General features: G+C 41.0%; 1 protein-coding gene and 1 pseudogene across 1 annotated transcript; one reads left to right on the forward strand and one right to left on the reverse strand.

Moving 5' to 3' along the window:
• Window positions 1–213: 213 nt before the first annotated feature.
• LOC148355483 (U2 spliceosomal RNA) lies at window positions 214–361 on the reverse strand (annotated as a pseudogene).
• A 1,272-nt stretch (window positions 362–1,633) lies between these two features.
• Window positions 1,634–21,722, forward strand: zbtb11 (zinc finger and BTB domain containing 11). Its single transcript, XM_088350093.1, has 10 exons — window positions 1,634–2,169; window positions 6,097–6,326; window positions 6,691–6,922; window positions 7,920–8,899; window positions 9,716–10,033; window positions 12,319–12,724; window positions 14,441–14,558; window positions 14,641–14,799; window positions 17,969–18,144; window positions 20,964–21,722. Exons 1-10 carry the CDS (start codon window positions 1,860–1,862, stop codon window positions 21,536–21,538), a joined length of 3,504 nt encoding a protein of 1,167 aa, XP_088206219.1. The 5' UTR covers window positions 1,634–1,859; the 3' UTR covers window positions 21,539–21,722.
• Window positions 21,723–24,053: the final 2,331 nt, after the last annotated feature.

The following is a 24,053-nucleotide window of genomic DNA, read 5'->3' on the forward strand; positions in this document are numbered from 1 at the left end:
TGGCTCAGAGATAAAATAGAACTTGTGCAATCATTTAATATATTGATACATGCGGGGGGGTTTTTAAGGGTTATTGATCTATCTTCGTTATTCATTATCCATTATCCGTTATCGGTCAGTTCATAATACGCTACAAAGCCTAGGAGCCGGGACACTTACTCTCAGCCAAAAGGCCAAGCTAAGGTCCTAGCCCTAAAGCCTTGCTGCGATCATTGCGAATGCACCGTTCCCGGAGGTACTGCAATACCGGGCCGATGCGTGGAGTGGACAGAGCAAGCTCATATTCCATCTCCGAAATGCAAAAATCAAAGATAGTGACTTCATAGAAAGTACACAAAAGGCCAAGCTAAGGCCAAGCTAAGGACCTAGCATCAAAGCCTTGACGCCTGGATGCCACTCCGCGCTCAGCCACTAGGCCGAACATAAAGTACACAGCAGCCCTGATTCTCGCACATGCAGAACCAAAATTATACCTATCTCCAAAGGGTTCGTTCCTGTATATAGAGGACACAATTTTAACTACAGTTTACAGTCAAGGTGTCACCCCAACAGACCCTGTTGTGGCTGTAAATTTCTAAATTATCCTTTATATGGAGACTCATTAAACAGTCCAAGTTAGTCATTAGGACACTTTATGATGAAAAGCCACAGGAGAAACACTAACTCAAAGCAAACTTTTTACCCAAAAGCTCTAGCAAAGCACCTAGAGCAATTTGATTGGCTGAGCCAGAGGAATGAGCAAAGCTATGCACAGGGCGTGCACTTTTTCTCCTCGCCCAGCGCCGTCCGCACTAAAGGTAGATATGTTTAGTATCTTTGTTTGCAGTATTGTGTGACATTTTTACAAAATAACTTTGCTTGCACCTTGTTTTGAAACCATCATTTCGAACAGAAATGGCAATCAAAAATGAGCCTCGACACTCTTAAGTAACTGCGGGAGAACGGCAAATTTTATGTGGTATATTTATCTTGATATTGGACAGTCTCTGGCATTATTATAATTTTATAGATTTGATCACATCATCGAACATCACACAGTGATGCATGTCAGGTCAATTGGCCGGTCCAAATTGTCCCTAGGTGTGGATGAGCGAGCAAATTCTGTCTGTTTCTGTGCCCTGCAACGGCCAGGCAACCAGTTCAGAGTGTCCCCTGCCCACTTCCCGAGGATGGCTGGGATGGGCTCCAGCAAACTAAAGACTATTATTAGACCCTACTGAGGATAAGCGGTGCAGATAATGAATGGATGGATTTAGTGTATTTTTAATACAAAAAAATTTCGGACAAAAATACACCAATGGTTATTTTTTTATTACTGTATATGGTAATTATATTTTACATTACCTCATGTGTGGTCCCTTCTCAGGGTTTCTTCATTTTCCTCATGTTGAGGTCTTTGAGTTTTTTCTTGCCCTCATGTATGTTTTAGATCAGGCGGCGGTGTAATAATAGTCTTTAGTTTGCAATGGTCTGTGCAGCCCTCTGAGACTTATTGTGATTAAGGGATATACAAATAAACTTGACTTGACATAGTCAAAAGGAAAAGCGCCTTATTTGGTGAAAAGTGTAAATACAGCGCCATCTGACGGCCTTAAATATTTCTTTCTCTTCACGGCTTTCGGGCATTACTGACGTCACTTCCGGTTGTGCAGCAGCCATTTTGTCATCTCGGGCACTTCTACTCCAACGGTCGAAAAACAGCCGTTCCACCCGGACAGAAATCTCTCATTATGACTTTATTCCAACTTTAAAACCGCGTGTAAAAAAATGTAGCGACTCCTTTTCAAGGTGTTTTACAACATATTCGACTTTATGGTGACAAACGCCCCGCGTAGCAGCGAGCCAAAGGAGCGAACAGTATGTCGAACAAGGAGAGCTACTTAGCCATCCGTCGCTATCTGACAGACGAGCGCGAACCCTACGCGCCGGGAACTCCGGGCAACACCAAGCGTAAAATTCGCAAGGCGGCGGCCTGTTATGTGGTTCGAGGCGGCACTCTGTACTACCAAAGGCGGCTTAAGGGCCAGGATGCCTTCAGCGAGTTGGAAGTGGTGCTACGGGACGAACGCAAGAATGAACTCATCGAGCAGATGCACGTCCTCAAAGGAGGCGAGCACCTCAACCAACAGCTCACATGGGAGACTATCTCGCGGAAATACTGGTGGAGAGGTAAGAGCAAGCGGGACGACGCGTGTTGGTAGCCGGGGGGCGAAGCTTTGCGGTCCGGATGAAATTGGGGCTCGCGAGAAAATACTGTATAAGTGTTTCATATGAAAGGTTCCCCTTTGTTACTGTGACGTACATGGGCCTTTTAGGGCCATCTAGTGGTCAAACTTTCGTATTGCAGTGCCCCCCCCCCCTCTTTATGAAGGTTACAATGAATTCAAAACCAACAACTTTAGTTTTTGTATTCCGATTATCATAAATATCACTATATATTTTTAAATGAATTAATACATAATCAGTGTTCATGTTACCTCTGAAAAGTGATGGGTCCCGGGGACTCGCATGCTCAAAAATCTATGGGTCCCCAAAATTTAATGTGCTCCATGCCCTTACAAACTGTCGTATTTTCCCTTACAAAATACTAAAAATAAATCTATTTTTTTTTCAAACATGTTTATTTATGTAGTTTAACATGTTACATTGTACATGTGTTTTCTTATATCATATATATTGTTAATGAACATTTTGTTGTGAGACACTGAGTTGCTCGACATGAATGAGGTTTATCATAAAAAAAAGTTAAAAAATGAAGTCGCTTGGACGTTCATTGTAGAAGGAAAAAATACATGCAAATATGATTAAATAGAATAATACATTTTCTTATTCAAATTATTAATTCATTTTCTGCATTAAATTATTGTTGGTAATAGATAGATAGATAGATAGATAGATACTTTATTCATCCCCGAAGGGAAATTCACTATACTGATTAAAAGGGATCACCACAAACCTGTCTTTTTTCGTTTTCTCCTTTTATACTTCCTTTTTTTCTTAACTTCTTTATACAACATAATCATTCGTAATATAATGCATCAAAGCAAGTGAGCCGTTTGAGAGACGGCTTTCTAATGAGTTAAGCCGGTTCTCTAAAAAGAAACTGACTTTCACTACACAACTCGAACTGGAGATCAGCGTGCAGACGAAAACTCAAACCGCGAGACCAAAACAACAATGGCAGATCTGCCTCACGAAAAGTTTGGAGTGCGGTAAATCTTTGTTAAAAAATGATAATGACAATTTTGTGTCAAAAAGTTGCATCCCGGGGACGCACGTTGATTTGACACAAAAATACTGCGTCTAGGACGCAGGGACGCGGGAAAACGAGTACACTGCATAATACACGTTAAATACATATACATTTTTTTGTTGTCAGTGATGTTTGGTGAGGTTCCTGTCTAGTGAAGGATTTCATACATTTGACTATGCCTAGATGGTAAGGCGCCCGCTTTGAGACTGGGAGGTCGGTGGTTCGCGCCCCGGCCGAGTCATTCCTAAGACTTAAAAAGTGGTCGGCGGCGCCCTCTGTTGGCTGCGGCTGCATCGGCTCGCTACAACGGGTCAGGTGCAATCGACATTTCGTTCTGTGTACATTGTTACACAGAATGACAATACAAGGAAAATATTATTATTATTATATTATAAAGGATTTTATACGATTGAATACAAGTTACATTTATTGAGTGCAATGAAGATTTTCACCGAGTAGACTTAAGTTCAATGAGCAGTGAAAGTTCAGGGCACCCTGGTCTGGTAGGAAATATTGTTTACAGGAATGGCGCCAAGGTGAAGACTGATGAGATAATCAGCGCACCCAGACGCAGAAAAGACCCTGATGACGGAGGACGGCTCTCTGTTGTTTTGGTTGGTCCAGACATGACGGCGCTCTTCTCCGAGATGGTGGAGCCTATGGGAGGAGCCGGCACACCATCTTGCGGAAAGACGTGGGCCGAGGGGAGGAAGGCTGGAGGACTTGAGAGAGGGCTTCACACAGACTCTGGCAACACTAATTCGGCCATATTCGATTGGGTTCATTTATTTAAATTTTTAATGAAATTAAATCTGCCCCCGTGTGAAAATGTCGCCTTTTCTTGTTCATGTTTTCCATCAAGAAATGAGCGCGCATTGTTGGGTGAATGTAGGTTGTGTTTGGTTAATGGAGTCAGATAACTAATTCAAACAATTTGGTGAACGGTACATTTTAATATTTAACCCAACAGTAGTGAGGCACAGTCAGATTTACAAATAAATGAATCGCATCTTATTCATCATTTGATTGGCAGAGCAGAAATCCATATATATATATATATATATATAAAAATACTAGCATAGATTTTTTTTTTATTCATTATCTTACCCTGACTTAGTCTTTTCCCTTCTCCTTTTGAATAAGCATAAATAATCCTCCGTTTTGAAAAAGTCCATGCACGGGAAAAAAATACTGGATGGTTTGACTTGCGGTTAGCTTGATAATACTATCACTAATTCTATTCTTTGGGGCTGAGGTGTGTGCCAAATCAGAATCCTACGTCTCATTGTCACCCTCTCACCTGAGGCAAAAGAACTGTGTTTCTCACATTACACATGCGGTCGCTCAACACAAGTAATATGTTACAAACTACTATAAAATTCAGACTATAAGGCGCACCGGATTTTAAGATGCAGCCAGTATCTTTAAAAAGGAAAAACTTTTTTTACATACATAAGCCACAACTGACTATAAGCCACACGTGCCCACATTGAAACGTGGGATATTTACAAAGAAAGGTTTTTGTTGGTTTTGGTTTGAACAAATTTATTGACACTAAAAACAGAAAACAATCATGACAATCTCAACAGCAATTAAGCACATTCACAATATTATATTCCAATATGACGTTTTTAACAGCAAACACAAAGTGAGGTTTGAAAAATCTTCTAGAAAATCTTATTAGCAATCAAGCATATTCACAATTTCATTATATAACATCTTTGTTAGTGTCAATAGATCCGTCCAGGCCAAAGTCGATTGTCCTCGGTCTGAATAAATCCACCGACACCAACAGCAGCAAAACAAACACGACAATCTCAACAGCCATCAAGCATATTCACAATTTTTTTAATATCTGACAATATGACGTGACGATATGACGTTTTAACATTTTTTCCTGACATTTTCAACATCAATTAAACAATTTCAGAGTTATTTTCTTTTAACAGTAGTTAACCAGCGTGTAAAAGGCAATACTATTGTGCAAGGGCATAAAGGTGATACACAAAAAGAGTTTTGATAATATAGGGTACCTTTACCCCTTAACGTTCCGCAGCCCGCCCACCTCACTTTTGAAAAACAAATACGTGTCTATATGATGTCACCAATCACTGAAATATGTCATGCCACATCATTGGAGAAACATCACGATCAGTTTAAAACAAGATACCCAAAAACTATTAACCCGAGGTAACTCAACAATACGTCCCTGGCTGTCTCCAACTTCTTTAAATGTCTGCAAAAATTAATATGTTACATCAATAACAATCCATAGAACCCAATAGTGTAAAATATTTACTCCAAAACACATGATGATGCACATGAATAAATAGGAATCCGCCTTAAACATTTCTGCTTCGTCGCACGTTGCTTCTTGTAATCCGTTCGTTTCGCTACATTATTCCTGTTTACAAGTAAGCAGACACGTAAAATTATTTCCAATATGGTAGTTAGCGCTCCCGTTTTGATTGACACATTTTCCATGATGAGGGACTGTCCGTGCTAGTTTTCATGCGCAAAGCGAGAAGTAACATTAAACTTGCGTCTTCCTCGCCACATATTTCCCACCTGTCTCACTCTTACCTTTACTGCTCGGGTGCCCGTGGCGGCTGTTAGAAAAAAATACATGAATTAGCCGCAGTTGTGGCTTATAGTCCAAATTTTACACTAATTCTATTAAAAGTATAAAGGGGAAATTCAGTCATTAAAAAATACAATAAAATAAAAAATTCTGAGGTTAAATTATGAAAAACTTTAACACTTGATAAATGTAAACATTTAATATATTTTTTTATTTCATATTCCTCCCCTGACTGCATGGCTCTGATTGTTGTCTATTTTAGGTATCATGAAGCAAGTTAAGGATTATGTCCGGGAGTGCACCTCCTGCACCTTACGCCGTGGAGCTGATGAAGGCTATGGGGCGAGCGTCCGCACGAGGAAACGCAAAACTGCTGCAACAGATGATGTCGATGAAGACGACGAAGAAGAGGATGAAGAAGAGCTTGATGATGGTCTCTTCTTAACAGATCGGAGCAAATCAAAGACAGCGGATAAGCATGATGAATTTTATGTAAGTACAGTTCTGGAGCTGTTTCCGTAGTGCATTGGTTAGCACACTCGCCTAACACGAAAGGTCTCCGGTTTGAGACCGGGTGGAAACATTTGTTGGCCTGTAGAGGGATGGGCGCCACCAGGCTGTACTTGCCCCTACGAAACTAGTGGTTAAAGGTTCCATCCACCCACCTTTTCTTATGTTGGCATTCCCTGAACACTCACCCTCTTTTAGACAAAAGAACCTTTAGCAGTCAGATTTATATTTGTTTATTTCGCTGGTTTCACTAGTAGTCCTAAAGTTCACCGTTCATTATTTTAGTTCTGTGCAAGGGACCACAGTAACCTCTGCCTGTGTGATTTATGTTTTTTTCTATCCCTAGGTCAATAGCAAAGGCGAGGTGAACCAGTTTCTGTCAAAACACAGCCAGACTGTGCTGGATAAACTTAACCAGCAACGCCTCAACAATCATTTTTGTGACATAACTCTACGGATTGAAGGCGAGGAGCACAGATCACATAAAGCTGTGCTGGCGGCTTGCAGCGAATACTTCAATGAACTGTTTTTCAAGGGCGGAGTTGCATCCACACATGAGGCCATGGTTGACCTTCATGGTAAACTTCAACATATACTAGTACTGGAAATGTATTTTGATGCCTCCTCACAGGCTTTTTTATGATCTCTTAAAAGTTAATCTTATATTCTTAGGCATGCAATAGTACATGCTTTTTGCATGGAATATATATAAATATATATAAATTTTTTGATTGGCATATTCCATTTATTTTCAAGTCAGCATGTCTTGTTTTTGTCATCCTGAGCTGTGATGTCGTTGGAGAAACACCTGCATCTTAGCAAGCCAGTTACCATATTGTTTTGCGTGTTAATAAGTCGAGGAGGTTACGAGTGTCATTTACTAAGTTTTGGTAGTTTTTGTAGAGAGTGCTTAGGCATTGTCGCAGGTATATGCAGTATTGGTACAACAAAGGGCGAGCAGCCAAAAAGGGGCTAACGGGCAGGAAAAAAAGACACAGAGCTGCCATGGGAGTGCAAATCAGATCCGATCAAAGAAAGCGGCCACAACCTCGACGGAAAACGCGAGGTTAGCCAACCAAAAAACACGCAGTTACCAGCCAGTCTAACCAGGAACCAACAATAAAAAGCAACAACGGCTATAGCGACAAACGCGGTGGGAAGCCAACGAGTGCCAACAGGGAGCAAACAAAACAGGAAAGCCCTTGGCAGCCCCAGCACTAACCGGGAGCTAGACAAACAAAATTCAACAGCGACACACGCACCAAAAACCACAAACAAAAAGCCACAACCCCTTACCATCAAGCAGAAATGAGCAGTATGCAATCGTTGATCCCTTCAATCGCCCTCTGTTCCGGAGCTGGCCTCAGATGTTATGTTAATGGAATCTGCTATTTTGAAAGTGTTGTGTTCCCTCCTTGATGTCACAGCTCTACAGGATAAAAGCCACATGGGTTAATTTTCAGACTTAAATTCTCGAGTTCCCCGGCATGGGGAATATTTTTCTACATATTTGCTTGCACAATTGCTCTGTGCTTAATTGAAATAAAAATCTGTTGTGGATACCTATTTATTCAGGTTTTACCAAGGATGGCTTCCTTCCTCTGCTCGACTTCGCCTATACGTCCACGCTGACATTTAGTTTCAGCGTAATGTCGGAGATTGCCAATGTGGCGCGGCAACTGTTAATGCCCGAAGTACTGCAGATATGTGAGATGGTACACAAGCAAGTGGAGGAGCAAAAGTTGGTCATGTACCGCAACCAAGAAGATGACGACGTTTCAGAAGTTCAGACAGCGGAGACGTCCTCTGCCGAGGGGGGCACTTACACGGTGACAATTCAGAGCGATGGCAGTGCGGTGGTCACTGGCGACGGGCTGTCGCACGCTGGTCTTACCATGGCAGGGGATTCCTTTGCTATTGTGGGGCCCACAGGCAGTGAGGAGCCAGTGGCCGTCACAGATGAGGGTGAGGAAGGGGACCAGACCTTGACTCTAATTGCGCACCAAGGGGCGTTCGTGGGTGCGGAGGGTGAAACGATGACCGTGGTTACCCACAGCGGGCAAGCAGGCGCCACTGAGTCACTGGCAGTGGTGTCGGCCTGCCTAGCTATTGAGCAGCCGGATGCGGCGGAAGCTTTTCTGTTGAACATGGAGGCGGGACAAGGGAAGGCAGCAGAAGTTAACATGATCCCCGCAAGTCAGCTCCAGCCGGAGGTGGCCAACGATGCACTGCAGCCCGCTAATGAGGCTCCCGAGGTAGTTGCTGAACCTCTTGTTCCGTCGCTACCAAAACGGAAGCGAGGGCGGCCACCCAAAGTGAAGAAGGAGTTGGAAATAGAGTATGATGCGCCCCCAATGCCCGAGGTCTTAGAGGAACGGATGGATCTGTCTGTTAAGGACGACAAGTCAGAAACGATGAGTGACCCCAACCAACGCCGACTGCGGCAGCGCAACATTGGCGAGGGCGGCTATGCTCGCCTCCACATGGGCATTGACGATGACGAGGACGACAGTGAAGGAAAGGTCACTGCTACGACACCCCGTGTCATCCCAAAGGTACACTATTTTATTGTACTCATTTAAGTTCATCTTTGATGGTGTTTCTCAACTGGTGGGTCAAAACCCTTAAGTGGTTGCGGACCAGTTTTTAGTGGTTTGCTGGTCTTTCCTTGACAAAAGCATGCTAAGAATAAAAAAATGGCGGTTAATTACACTCCTTAAAGTTGATGGCGATAATGCCCTGGTTCTGTTTCACTTTTCTGGGTCCCAAGAAAGTTGGTGATTAAGGGAAAAGAAAGTGGGAAACAATGACAACAACAATCGAGTCGAGACGATTGCAAAAAGCAAAAATGGTGTACGAGTGTCTGCCATTGAAGCGATGCAAGAATGGATAGAAAATGGTGATTTTTTTTTTTAATCATTTTAGTTTCTACGAGTATATTTATCTTTATTACCTACATAATTAAACAATTATCAATGTTTAGGTACACGCCTTATTCATTTTTCAAATTTCTTTTAATATGTGGCTATTTTAAAGCAGTTTTAAGGGGTCACTTATATGCGATGTTGGCTTGTTTGTGAGTATGTCTGGTACTTGAACTCGTTTTGGTTTTGCTGGTCATTTTGGTTTTGAAAAAAAGGTGTATGTATTCCATTATCTCCATGTAAAAATACACATTGGAAAAGTGGAATTTGTTTCTTGACTTGGGTTGCAGCTCGTCATTAGGTTGGAATTATGGGTCCAGAAGTCAAACCAGTTAAAGCAGTGATCTATGAGACCCCTGTTTGGTGATGCTCTTTTAGTTCGCAACAGTTAGGTTGTTTATAGCCATTTGTACTGTGCCTAACATTTCTTCAACAAACATTATTCAGATAGGTCCAAGGCCCGGGAAGAGAGGGCGTCCTCCTAAACGGCTCGAGGGGACCCCAGGGGTAGGAGACCCCGGTATGGTAGAGAATCAAGAACCTGAAGGTTCTGAGGCCCCTCCAAACGAGGATGCTGGCTCAACAGTGGCCACCACCGTCTCCACATCAGCGAAAGAGGTATCTGGTGTGGACAACCAGGAGCCAGTCGAAGGCGCCTCACAGGGGGAGCACACTTGTACAGAATGTGGCGCGTCTTTTTCACGCCGCTACGCTCTCATCATGCACTCCATGAAGCACGACAAGAGTCGCGGATACAAGTGCAATGTAAGCTGATACCTTTTTTTCTGGTTTAAATCTGATACGTTAAAAATTAAAACACCATTCAGTGTTTCTTGAAATCTTCTTTTGAAACCTGAATACAAGACTAGAAAAAATCAAAGTTGATTTTAGAATTTTAACAGCTGTTAAAACATTTGCTTAAATCCTAATCAAACTACAAATAAAATCCCTACCTCGGATTTAAACATCATCGCTAGCAGTGCTTAAAAAAACACGAGGTGGAAGTGGAGGGGTGGGGCTCTTGGTTCATGTCTAATTCAATCACAATTTAAATGAGAAAATGCCTTTTTGTCACAGGCTTTACATTTTGTTTTCTTGTTCAAGAGTAATGAGCAGGATTGGAAAAAACATCAGAAAACTAAAATATATATTGTGATTGAAACAATGTCATTATTTCTAAATGGACTGACAGTTGATTGCTATAATGATGAAAGATACAGTACGTTACAAAAGTGAGTACACCACTCACATTTCTGCAGAGATTTCATAATGTTTAATTGAACAACACTGAAGAAAAATTGCTTTGACACAATGAAAATAAGTCTGAGTAAAGCTTATATTGCAGTGTAAATTTATTCCCCTCCCCCCCAAAAAACCCTCAAAATATAGCCATTAGTAGCTAAACCCCTTGTAACAAAAAAGTTACTACACCCTAAAGTAAAAGTTCCTGAAGTTCAATATTTTGTGTGGCCACCATGATTTTACAGAACCACTTTAACTTCTTGGCCATGGATTTCATTAGTCTCACACAAATTGCCACTGGAATGCTCTTCCACTCCTTCATGACAACAGGACCGATCTTGGGTATTTTCAAGATCTTTTGCTTTCCCACCTTGCACTTGAGGATGCACCAAAGATTTTCTTTTGGATTTAGATCTGGAGACATGCCCCGCCAGTCCATCCCCTTTACCCATATCTCCTTTAGAAAAACCTTCGGTCATCTTAAAAGTGTATTTGGGGTCATTGTCAGGTTGGAACATTGCCCTGCCACCCAGTTACTGGAGGGAGGGGATCGTTCTCTGCTCCAGTATTTCACAGTACATGATTGAGTTCTCGTTTCCATTCATGAAATACAACTCTCTAATTCCAGTTGCACTCATGCATTGCAGCCCCACACCATGACATTCCCAACACCATGCTTGACTTTGGACACAACACAAACACGTTTGTACTCCTCATCTGGTTGCCGCCACAAATGCTTCACACTATCTGAGCCAAATAAATTAAAATTTGTCTCCTCAGACCAGAGGATATCTTTCTAGTAAGCCATGGCCTTTGTTGGCAGACTTCTTTTCATTGTGTCAAAACGATGTTTGTTCTGTGTTGTTTTACCAAACATTATAAATGAAATCTCTGCTGAAATGTGAGGGGGTTTATTCACTTTTGTGACATACTGTAGGTTGTTTAAATTAAAAGTGTTGAAAGTTATTTTGGGGGCAGGTTCTCTTTTAAGCCTTTGGTTTAAACATGGCATCTCTTTCTCTTTTCATGTGATCTGTTAATTTTGTGATTTGATGTTTCTTGCAACATAGAATAGAATAGAATATACCTTTATTGTCATTGTTACAAAATGGGTTAACATATTGTGACAGCGAAATTGGGAATGACACTTTAGTTTCACACATTCACAGTGAGGTAAAAAAGCCAAAAAGATAAAGGAACAGAGAAGATAAGGTTGTTCTCGATTGTTCTCAGCTCAGGGATGCTGCTGGAAATGTGAATTTCCCTTCGGGGATGAACAAAGTATCTATCTATCTATCTATAAAACAAGGATAAGCTTATAGTTATAATTTACACAATATTTACACAAGAAATGTCGGCATGTAGGATGTTACATACAGTTTGGTATCGTAAGGGTTTGTGCAATATGCATTTGGTGCAAAAATAATCATCATAGTGCAAAAAATAGTCAACATATGCATTTGGTGCAAAAAATAGTCATCATAGTGCAAAAAAATAGTCAACATTGTGCAAGGTGAGCAGTAAACATGTGCAAGAAACAGAGACATGAGTACCATTTTTAACATGATTGAAAAGGAAATGATAAACAAAAATACACATACAAACCAACATTTCAAACTATAACATTTTTAAACATTTATTCCAAACAATGTTGAAAGATGTTTCAAACCCCTCTTTGGCTCTCGAACACAAAATCAAAAGTATAAAATCCTTTTCATAGTTGGAAACATTATCCCTAACATCATAACCTTAATCTGATTCCTGAAATGCTCTGAGAGATGATCGTAATCTTGTCATGTGTTTTTTAGCTGTGCAACAAAGACTTCCAGTACGCTGCCTCTCTGCGTGCCCACCTGGTTCGCCACAAGCAGCAGAACAGCCAGAGGGTTATCGCGCCCAAATCACCGTCCTCTTCACAACCCGTGGAAGACGAGCGTCACACCAGGGCAGTGTGGCCGCAGCCCAAGCGCGGGTATGTGTGTGAAGCCTGCGGCAAGACATTTCCCAAGCTGTACTCGCTGCGAATACATATGCTGCAACACACGGGCATGCGGCCTCACGCGTGCAAGGTGTGCGGCAAGACCTTCACCCACAAGCACGCTCTCAAGATGCACCGAGTCCTCCACGACGTCACCAAGCAATTCCAGTGCCAGTACTGCCACAAGTCCTTTGTCAGCAAGCGTAGCATGGAGGAGCACACCAGCCTGCACACGGGTCAGAACCACACACAGAAATCCATCTGGCAGCCCAAACCTCATATTGAAGCTGTGAAGCAAAACTCATACAGGGTCCCCGCGGGGCCTTTAAAAGTCTTGAAAGGCATTGAATTCATGATTCTAAAAATAAAGCCTTAATTGTCTTTAAAGGGTTTTAAACCCAAATTTAGAAATTCTTAAAAATGTGAACACATTTATCTGATTTTTTTGTTTGAACTAAAAAGATTTAGTAACATTTATCAATTGTCCTTTTTAATAATTCACCCATTTACTTTGGTGGCAACATGGCACGACCACGATGTCGGAACGAATTGCCCAATCGTACACATGTCTTAGGTCTACCCACAATACACATAACAACTTGGGACAGACGTTTTCTTTGGACCATGTCAAAGTGTACATTCAATGATTTTCGCAATAGCTAAAAGCTGTCCCATGTAATGTGTATTATGTGAAAGAAATAACCTTGTTTTATTTGTTTCAATTGTTTTTTTTTGTTTTTTTTTTTGTCGACTTAGTCTTCAATCCGATTTAAAAACGCAATAAATAGTCTCAAAAAGTCTTGACTTTATCTTGCCTCAAGCTGATGGAACCATATAGTACCTAATCTTAAAACAGGCTAAACGCTTTCAGGGTTCTCAAAAGATCCATTCTGAAACAACATTCAGCGTGAAATTTCATTTGAAACCCCTACCAAAAATAACAGCTCTAACCCTTGCTTAAAATATATTGTGAAGGCACAGAGGAAACTTAAGCCCAAAATAAATTTTAAGTTCAAATTTTCAATTTTTTGCATGTTTTCCCTAATTTCAAACTTTCTTTAAATGTTCAATTTTGAAATTCTCTTGAAACTCCATCCCAGATAAATGAGCATTAAAAACCCTTTGATTGGCTTGAAATTCAATTTTTAACCTTTTACATAAGAAAGAAGGCTGAACACATGCTTGAACTCATTGAGTCTCTGTTTTCATATATCTAAATCGAAATGATAATTATTTTTGCCCAATGCATAAACTTTTAATCCGTACCACTAACACTTTGCAAGCCCACTTTTTTCGCTTAAACTTTCTTAATTAAAAAAAGATCTGTCATTGCCTCTTGTTAAATATTCATACTAGTTTGGTTCCAAAAAGTACATTATGCATCTCTAATTGAAACCCCAATATATTCTAAAACACTAACCGTGATTGGAAATTCTATTTGTATTCTGAAACCTAAACCTGGGATAAATCCCATGTTGAATTCCCAGCGATTAAACACAAACTTTTTCATGAAAGTTCATTTGAAATTTGCACTCGAACAAGAAGCCTTTTTCTCCCTCTGCGTGCTGGTTTTACATAAACCATTGAGGTTTTCATCTTATTATTATTATTATTTTAATCAGAGTATTGAACTAAATATCCAGGAGTGGCTGCTTAGGCTGAATGATTTCACAAGATTGCTAACACTATACCAGAAGAGCGGGCTATGACAAAAGCTTAAACCTTAGAAGTAGCAGAAGGAATCCCTGCTTCACACCAGTCTAGACCAGATCTGTCGAGTACTGACAAACTTAAAAGCATTTTCTGAACTAAAAACCCCGCTTTAAAATCACCACTTGATACAATGTAGAGACTGAATAACAACTGAATGAATGGCAATACCAAGAAATCAATTATTTGTATCAATAATTTATTCCTCAAAACTTCCATTTGAAACCCTATCTTGATGGCAGGCGAATCAAAATACTTGTGCAACACGTGCGGCGCCACCTTCTACAGAGCCTCAGCCTTGAGCAAGCACCTGAAGAAGCACCGGCCCAAACCAGACGTGCGCGCCTTCGCTTGTACCCAGTGAGTAGTACCGTCTTCGTTGCTACCGTAGTTTTTCAAGCCACGACCCCCCTTCACTGACGGCACCCGTGCTTCCCCGCAGCTGTGAAAAGCGCTTCTTCGAGGCCAAAGACCTGCAGCAGCACATGAACAAACATATGGGCCTCAAACCCTTCCAATGCCAAATGTGTGGCAAGTGCTACAGCTGGAAGAAAGACTGGTACTCGCACGTGAAGTCGCACAGCGTAGCTGAACCCTTCAAGTGAGTCGAATGATCGAAAACCCTGCCTTGTTCTCGATTCAAACTGGTATTTGAACCATTGTCTTTGCTTGAAACTCTATTCCAAAGCCTGACTTTAAGCATTATCTAAACCTGAGTAAATTTTGTTGGTGAACGTGCGCTGACTTGAAATTACAATGCATTGTACAATCCGTTCCACATATCATGACTCCTTTAAAACTATTTGACGTTCTCATTGGAATTGGTAACCCCTACATAAAATACTTTTCGTGACCCATATTTGGAATCGATGACAACAGTGGGCTTAGCCAATTTGAAGTAAATATATATCCATATAGCCATAATCCAGGTTCATAATGTTATTTTGTATATTTTACAATCATTTTATTGTACATTTAATATTGCTTACCCCTGAGCATTAAATAGCAACATAACCCAAATCCAAGCTTTGTTCAACCACAGCCTTTGAAACCTGATTTTGAAACCTTTGCCTGATTTCAAAAGCTTGTCACCTCTGGGTAAAAACTTCTATCCTTGATCACAGATGAAATCTGAATACTTTACTTAACAATTTTTTCTTTTTACCGTTTTTACAAGCGCCATTTGAATTACCTTAACTTCGCGACCTTTGGGTTAAAGTGAAAAATCAAACGGTTCCTGGAAGAAGAGAACGCGGGCTTCGCGGCGATGCGTATTAAAAAAACAATTAGTAGTAGTTCTCCCAAACACCCAGAGGGTGGCAGTAACTTCCCACAATCGTATCTCACATAATCCACTTGTTGCAAGGGACCGATCACAGGCAAGAAATGACACAGACGGGGCATATTAAGTAATGCATTTTGTAAGGCATTTTCTGTTATCTGTAATCAATGAAAAAATTGAATCATTTGAGCCCAATTTCGTTGTCACAATATGTTAACCCATGACAATAAAGGTGTATTCTATTACTTTATCAGTTTTGATTGTCAAAGGGGCAATAAATTGGGTATTGACAGGTCATGTTTCTGTCTCCAGAAATTGCTTCACTGTCTACCTCGCATGCCCATAAAATGCCTGGTCATGATGAAAATATTTGACAATATAGGACAACTGAGAGACCAACACTCAATTAATTTGGTATATATTTATAACCGATCATATTTCTAGTTTATGATCTCTTACAATGTGGTCATGTTCAATTTCAACCTCTACTTCATTAAGATTATATAGTAAATTGCTTTACATTATCGATTCATTTGGTTTAGAATGTAGTTCAGTGGTTACTGATTCGGTCAGCGACTCACCATCAGAAATACAGACGCTGCCCTACTTACAAACGAGATAGGTTCCGGACGATTGTTCGTAAGTTGAATTTGTTCATAAGTTGCTTCAGTGCTATGTTTTATAAGGAATGTATGTTTTAAGAGTTATATAAGTATATAAGAAGTATATTTAAGGCTTGTATACGTAACCTGTATTGTTTTGTACTGAAAATTAAATGTTTAATAAAATGATATGCTCTATAAAGATAAATTAAGTTAAGCTTAACTTACTTTTGGAAGATGAGCCTCAAGAGTTAGGCGACTTCCTCCTCACTGGTAGAAAGTGGATGAAAAAAAAGCGATCCAACCATTTTCTCAACCGCATCAAGCTTTCTTATTCCACTTTCATTTTAAAAGAAATGACTTGCCTCTTATTTACCCTTCCACCAACCATATTAAATGGATGCACGGATATAATAAACAATAAAAATGTCAAAGTTCTTTGCGCGCTGGAGATACAGTATAGAATGTTTACACACGAACTAGGAAGAGGAACTCGATTCCACTGCTATCAGAAAGAAGCACGACAGTACTGTCCTGTATTTGGAAAAAGGTGCACAGAATACAAAATCTAACTTACAGCAATGTCCAAATATTTTTCGACATGCCGAAAAAAATGTTTGTATCTATCGTTTTTCGTAAGTCGAATGGTCGTAGGTAGGGGAGTGTCTGTAGTTCAATATACCCTCTTTTGTCTCTGTAGTATCAAGAAGGAAGCAATCCTCACACCATATTAGATTTTAGCTTTAAATTATCCATTTTTCAGTTCATTAATATTATTAATGCTTGACCAGTCCAAAAGAAAAAGGTATAGACACACAAATAAATAATGCAATTCGGTTTGATTCTTAACAAAGTCCCATTTATTTACATGGCATGGAAAATCAAATCCAGCATGGCAGTGCAGTGGTTGGCGCGTGTGTGGCACAGTTCTGAGGTCATGAGATCGAACCTTCCTGTGTGGAGTTTGCATGTTCTCCCCATGCTTGCATGGGTTTCCTCCACGCTCTCCGGTTTCCTCCCACATCCCAAAAACATGCATGTCAGTAATTGGCCAGTCCGAATAGTCCTTAGGTGTGAACGAGCGAGTGAGTTGTCTGTCTCCCGTGTGCCCTGCAACTGGCTGGCAACCAGTTCAGTGTGTCCTCTGCCCACTGTCCAAAGATAGCTGGGATGGGCTCCGGCACCCCCGCGACCGGTGCAGATGATGGAAAATCAAATCCCAACAAAGGACATTGTTGTTACAAGAAAATCATGCGATTCCAATTAACGAAAGAAAAAGAACCATGTGGGGAAAGGGAGTTGGAGTTAGAGGTGGCTACGTTATAATTTCTTAGAGAAGCACAGGACTCTATATTGTTGTGCCAGTTGGAGAAAATGTTTACCTAATCCTGACAAATCGGTCTGTTTTTTGTTTATTATTTTCAATTTTTATCAGTCTCTTAACACAAATTTATGGTAGATATTGAAAGTTGGGATAGTTCTGGAGAAAAACGGCCTAAAATAATTACACATTACATGATTTCTGACTCTTTCATGGCCAAAATAAATAAAATAATTCCAAGCGGCCAGTATGATACTTGGTCAATATATTTGAAAGACTCCCACAGACTTTAAACTATTTTTGGGACCCCATTTTTATTGTGCTTTTCTTTTTCACTACGTGCGGCAAACAAAAGATAAGAAAGGTAAACATTATTTAGCTGTGTGTTGCCTGCGGAAAGGGGGGTCTGTGTTACTTCACGGAACCTAAATTTCAAATTCCATTCGTTGATGATAAGTCAATCAAAACTTTTAACTACAGAACCCTGGACCTTCCCTTTAACTTTAACAAACCTTGTCTTGAAAGCCGTCTTTGAAGCTGATTGGCCAATCCCTCTCCCGTTCAGGTGCAACGTGTGCGGTAAAGAGTTCTTCGAGAAGGCGCTGTTTCGGCGCCACGTGAAAAAGGCCACGCATGGCAAGAAAGGTCGTGTCAAGCAGAACCTGGAGCGAGAGTGCGAGCACTGCGGCAGGAAGTTTACTCAGCTGCGGGAGTACAGGAGGCACATCAACAACCACGAAGGTAAAAGCCATAAATCATTTTTTTTTTAAACATTTCAGTCTAACTGAAACCTTATCCCAAGTTTGAAGCCTCACCCACAGCTTGACACACAAATTTGATGCTGTTACTCTCATATCGGCCTTATTGGCTCTCAAATGACTTTTAATACCACTGTGGTGAGTTTTCTCGATTCTGTGGCGCAATGGCATACATTTAGTTCGAAAACACATAAAGCAGTTAATAGATATTTATAAGGAATAACGGCTGACAAACATCGTGGTCAAAAACATAATCTAAAGCAGGGTTCGGGAAACTTTTTGACCCTAAGAGCCATGTTGGCAAAATATCTAGATTTTTTTTCCCTGAGAGATACCATACATTTTAAGACAAAATTCAGCTAAACCATCAAACCCGCTCTCCAGACAAAAGCTAATTTTTCAGTGAATTTTTTTCCTCTCTGTGACGTTGGATCAGTTGATAAAATTTATGAAATATTAGTAATGCTAGAACCTGTGTCTCGTTTCAACAAATATACCACTTTAAACTTTTCTCCCTCCCACAGTTATTTAAGATCGTTGAGGCTCAATTTGGCCCTCTTTTTCGTGTAAATAATGGTTTCAAAACAAGGTGAAATCAGGGTTCTCTTGTACAAATGTCACAAAAAAAACTGTAAACGAAACGTTTATGGATGTATTTCCATTCAGCGCACTGGGTGTGTGTGAGAGAAGGGAGCGTGCTATGTATGCAGAGATTTGCCCACCACTACCGTTCACCCAATCAAATTGCCCTGTGTTTGGCTGGCCTTTTTGGATGTTTACAGTTTGTTCTGAGTTTGTATCTTATTTTTCATAATGGTTTCAAAACAAGTTGCAAGCAGAGTTCTCTTATTACGTCACAAAATACTGCAAAAGAGGTTATAGGCGTATTAGACTTTGGTGTAGAGGGCGCTGGGCAGAGATGTGCGCTGCCTGCATAACTCCGCCCACCCCTGCCGCTCATCCAATCATATTGCTTTGCTGGCGTTTCTGGCTATTTACAGTTGCTTTGTGTTTTTTCATTATAAAGTGTCTTAAAAATTAACCTAAATTATTTAATGAGCAGCCATATAAAGGATACATTAGCAATGTACATCCAAAGCGGGGGCAAGCCATAGTTTTCCGACTTCTATCTGAAGGGCGCTACATGCACAATGTAACCGTGACTGTTTTGTTCCAGTTTAGACGTCCGTTTTTATCTTAATCAAGACACATACACTCAAATATTCATGGTAATGCGTCTACTAAAAATCTACCCAGGAAAAATGAATAAGATATGGAGAAATTTGGATAAACAAATAAAGAATGGGAAAACATCACTGTTTGCTTTAACTTGTATTAGGAAAACTTTTAGGTAACATTTAAACAATTGGGCGGTTATTCCATTTAAATCAGTATTCCACGGATCACATCTATTCATAATCTGATCAACTAACCAATCATGATGTCTCATGTTGTTTCTTGTTTGGGCAGTAGAACCAGTCTGTGGAGACGGGTCGGGGATACGCATTTGAAAAGCCAAAACAAAAACCAAAAAACAGGATACAAGTTTAAAACAGGAAAAATCATTTGTGTGTGTGCGGAAGATTACAATAATGAAATCCCATGGACTCGCTGGTACCAGAATCGTGTTTGTTGGCGGGGCCAGACTGCAGGGGACAAAAATGTTAGGTCTTGTTTTCTTTTTCCCTGCAAAATGACTTCTGGCAGCGTTTTTACACTAAACTCCGGCCCAAGGAAATTGCTTAAGCAGTACGCAGACTGGAATCATTAAACAAAATCCCCCAAAAAGCTAGCACCTGCCCCGAGAAGCTGTTGTTCTTCTCGGCATCTGCGCAGAACTGAGAGAAAGTTGGAACTGGGACCTCTTCTTTTGTGCACATAGTGGTAGGGAAACATTATTTTTGCATTATCTTGTAAACCGACAAAACTTTGAAACTATCTGGGCTCTTATTAGAATACTCACCCAGCCACCCAAAAAAAAGATTCGGTGTTTTTTAACAGTTGATTAAACTTACCAGCTCAATGTTGACGTCAAATATTTTGACATTATGCATCATTTTGAAGGATAAAAAGACCAGGCCTCAAACATTTCCTCATTAAATTCGGTCATTCTATTCATGTCCTCTGGAATCCAGAGGGTGAGGAGTGAAAAATGGGGAAGATATGTCGAAAGTTGCGATGTTCTCGACACTTGGAATTGATTTTTATCCTTGTAGTACTTAAATATTGGATGCATTTTAAAACTCAGAACTCCATTTTTGCAGCTTACCCATCAAAGAACCCCTATTTTCAAATTTAATTACAACACAATCTTCTCAATTCGACTTCAAACTTGAATTTGTCTTCAAACTCTAATCTCAAAACAAAGTTCCACTTTCAATCCCTAACCTTGTCTTGAAACTATATATTGGATATATGTATATGGGGTGGCTGTGGCTCAGGAGGCAGAGCGCTCTTCTTGGGATCAAGAGATCGCAGTTCGAATCTCGGCTCCTCCGTGTTACATGTCGAAGTGTCCTTGGGTAAGACACTGAACCCCTTATGCCCCCAATAAGCAGGTTAGCGCCTTGCATGGCTGCACGGCCGCTATTGTAAAGCGCTTTGGGAAGTCTTGACTTGAAAAGCGCTATGTAAATGCAGATCACTTCAATTCATGTATAAATGTATTTTTGTGTGTAAGATTATATATATGTGTGTGAGTGTATTATTATTGTATATAATATTGATAATTATTATTATATAAAGGTTTTTCAAATCTCAAGGAACTAATCCATTGAACTTGAAACCCACTCTGTGTCCCAGGCGTGAAGCCGTTTCAGTGCGTGACATGCGGCGTGGCGTGGGCGGATGCCCGCTCCTTAAAGCGGCACGTGCGCACACACACGGGCGAACGTCCATACGTGTGCAACATCTGCAACGAGGCCCACATCGACGCCCGCACACTTCGCAAGCACATGGCCAAGTACCACGTGGACAACCTGCCCAGGAAGATCATGCTGGAGAAGGAAACACTGCAGTTCCACAACCAGGGCACGCAGGTGGAGCACGTGGTCAACATCCTGGCGTCCGACCTACCGCCTGAACTGCGGCTGGCCCAGACGTCCGAGCAGGCCGTGTGCGACGAGGAGATCGAGACTGTGCTGATCACCGAGGAGACCATGGAGACGGTCCTGGCCACCGAGGCGGTGCAGGCCGTGCAGGTTGAACAAGCGACAGCGGCCGAGGCCGACGAAGGCTCGCAGGCTACGCTCACCGACAGGGACGTCATGCAGGTGGTCAACTACGTGCTGGCGCAGCAGGCCATTACGGGCATCAAACTGGACGAGGTGCCCGATCCGATACAGACCCTGGAGGTAGAGATTACTGAGGTGCAGTAGATACATTTTTACACCTCTAGGAAAGTGTTCTCATTATGTTAGAGCCATTATTTTTTAACTGTAAATAGCTTTGGACTTCAAGGAGGTCTGGTTGTATTTTAGGATATTTAATGCCTAACTCCCCTGCTTTTGTTTGGATCCTGAAGTTATTAACACCCCAAAAATAAAACAATGCATTATCACCCATGTTTTCTGGATTCTTTGTTCCATACACTAGCCCAAAGTATGGAAACCTATGGCTTGCGAGCCACATATGGCCCTTTTATGAGTACATATGGCTTGGAAAGGGGGTTGACTTCATGTGCGTTCCCTTCTTAAGGTTTCTTCATTTTCCTAATGCTGAGGTTTTTGAATTTTTTCTTGCGGTCATGTAGGTTATAGATCTGGGGATGGTGTCATAATAGTCTAGTTTGCAGTAGTCTGTGGTCTGTGCAGGAGTTGGTCAATGACCTAAAAAGAGCTGGGACCACCGTTTCCAAAGTTACTGTAGGTAATACAGTGGGACCTTGCTACTTCGCGGTTCCACGTTCGCGGGTTCAGAGCTTCGCGGGTCTAAAAAATAGTAATAATAAAATAAAATAAAAATTAAAAAAATATATATATATATTTTTAAGCATTTTTGAAGGGGCGTCGCTACTTCGCGGATTTTCACTTTTCGCTGGTGGTTTTGGTCCCCATTAACCGAGGGATTACTATACACTAAGAGGTCATGATTTGAAAGGTCCCCTGCTTAAAACCAGCACATGTCAAGTCCCGTCTTAAAGTTTGCATACGACCATGATCCAAAGAACACCATCCCTACAGTGAAGCATGGGGTTGGTAGAATCATGCTTTGGGGGTGTTTTTCTGCACGTGGGACAGGACGAGTGCACTGCATTAAAGAGGATGACTGGGGCCGTGTATTGTGAGATTTTGGGGAACAACCTTCCCTCATTCAGAACATTGAAGATGGGTCGTGGCTGGGTCTTCCAACATGACAACGATCCAAAGCACACAGTCAGTAAAACTGAGGAGTGGCTCTGTAAAAAGCATATCAAGGTTCTAGCATGGCCCAGCCAGTCTTCAGACCTGAACAAAATCGAAAATCTTTGGAGGGAGCTCAAAGTCCGTGTTTCTCAGCGACAGCCCAGAAACCTGACTGATCAAGAGAAGATCTGTGTGGAGAAGTGGGCCAAGATCCCTCCTGCAGTGTGTGCAAACCTGGTGAAAAACTATAGGAAACTTTTGACCTCTGTAATAACAAACAAAGGCTACTCTACCAAATATTAATATTCATTTTCTCAGGTGTTCAAATACTTATTTGCAGCTTTATCACTCAAATAACAGTGGACATTCATCTACAATGAAAATTTCATCCCCCTTCATGATTTCTAATTGGTTGAAATAGCAAAATAGCAGGGTGTTCAAATACTTATTTTCTTCACTGTATATCAGAATGTTTAAGTTTCCTTTGAATTTAAGTGGTAAAGTTTTTTCTGTTAACTTATCAGCATTTGGACAGCTCTTTGGTCTTCGCCATATTACAAGTTAAAGTCTCACTGATTGTGGACAGGTATCTTTATGCAGCTAACAACCTCAAAAAGGTCCATCTGATTCAGGATGATACATGGAGTGCAGGAGGTCTTCTAATGAACGGATTAACAGGTCTTTCAGGGTCAGAATTCTAGATGATACACAGGCGTATAAATACGTATTTGCAGCTATATCACACAAATAAATCGTTAAAAAAATCATGCATTGTGATTTCTGGATTTTTCTTTAGTTTATCTCTCTCACAGGGGTCATGCACCTATGATGACAATTTCAGACCCCTCCATGATTTCTAAGTGGGGAATATAGCAAAGTAGCAGGGTGTTCAAATACATATTTTCGTAGAGAGAGAGAGAGAGAGAGAAAGGGAGGGCAGCACATGCATGATTTCAAATCATGACGTCTTAGTGTGGGCAGCACGGCGGAACAGTGTTTAGCGCGTGTGCGACACAGTTCCGAGGTCATGAGATTGAGCCTCCTGTGCGGAGTCTGCATGTTCTCCCCGTGCTTGCGTGGGTTTCCTCGGCGCACTCTGGTTTCCTCCCACGTTCCAAAAACATGCATGTCAGGTTAATTGGCTAGTTCAAATTGTCCCTAGGTGTGAATGAGCAAGCGAATTGTCTGTCCCTGTGTGCCCTGCGACTGGCTGGCAACCAGCTCAGGGTGTCCCCTGCCCACTGCCCGAAGATAGCTGGGATGGGCTCCAGCACACCCGCGACCCTACTGAGGATAAGCGGTGCAGATAATGGATGGATATATATATATGATTTCTTTGTCTTTTTTTAGTATATGGTGCAAGCTGCTAAAGGCCCTCCCTTTGCTATTTTTACATAAATGGTGTGAAAAAAACTAGAAGCAAAACATAAATCTACAAAACTGATCCTGAAATCAAAGTGAAACTTCATTCTGGCTTTTTAATTCACCTTATTTTGTAGTTATAGAAGTAAAAATATTTTGTTGTTCTCCAAGAAAATTATTTTAATCC

Source organism: Urocampus carinirostris, chromosome 12 (genome assembly GCF_059441175.1).
Source record: "Urocampus carinirostris isolate Australia breed hairy pipefish chromosome 12, RoL_Ucar_1.0, whole genome shotgun sequence".
Classification (NCBI taxonomy): Eukaryota; Metazoa; Chordata; class Actinopteri; order Syngnathiformes; family Syngnathidae; genus Urocampus; species Urocampus carinirostris.

Bases quoted from the DNA above. Each gene is read 5' to 3' on its own strand.
- zbtb11 (XM_088350093.1), top strand. From the start codon at position 1,860: ATGTCGAACAAGGAGAGCTACTTAGCCATCCGTCGCTATCTGACAGAC. The intron at 2,170-6,096 runs GTAAGAGCAAGC...TGTCTATTTTAG, and splicing joins GCGGAAATACTGGTGGAGAG to GTATCATGAAGCAAGTTAAG. The intron at 14,800-17,968 runs GTGAGTCGAATG...TCTCCCGTTCAG, and splicing joins AGCGTAGCTGAACCCTTCAA to GTGCAACGTGTGCGGTAAAG.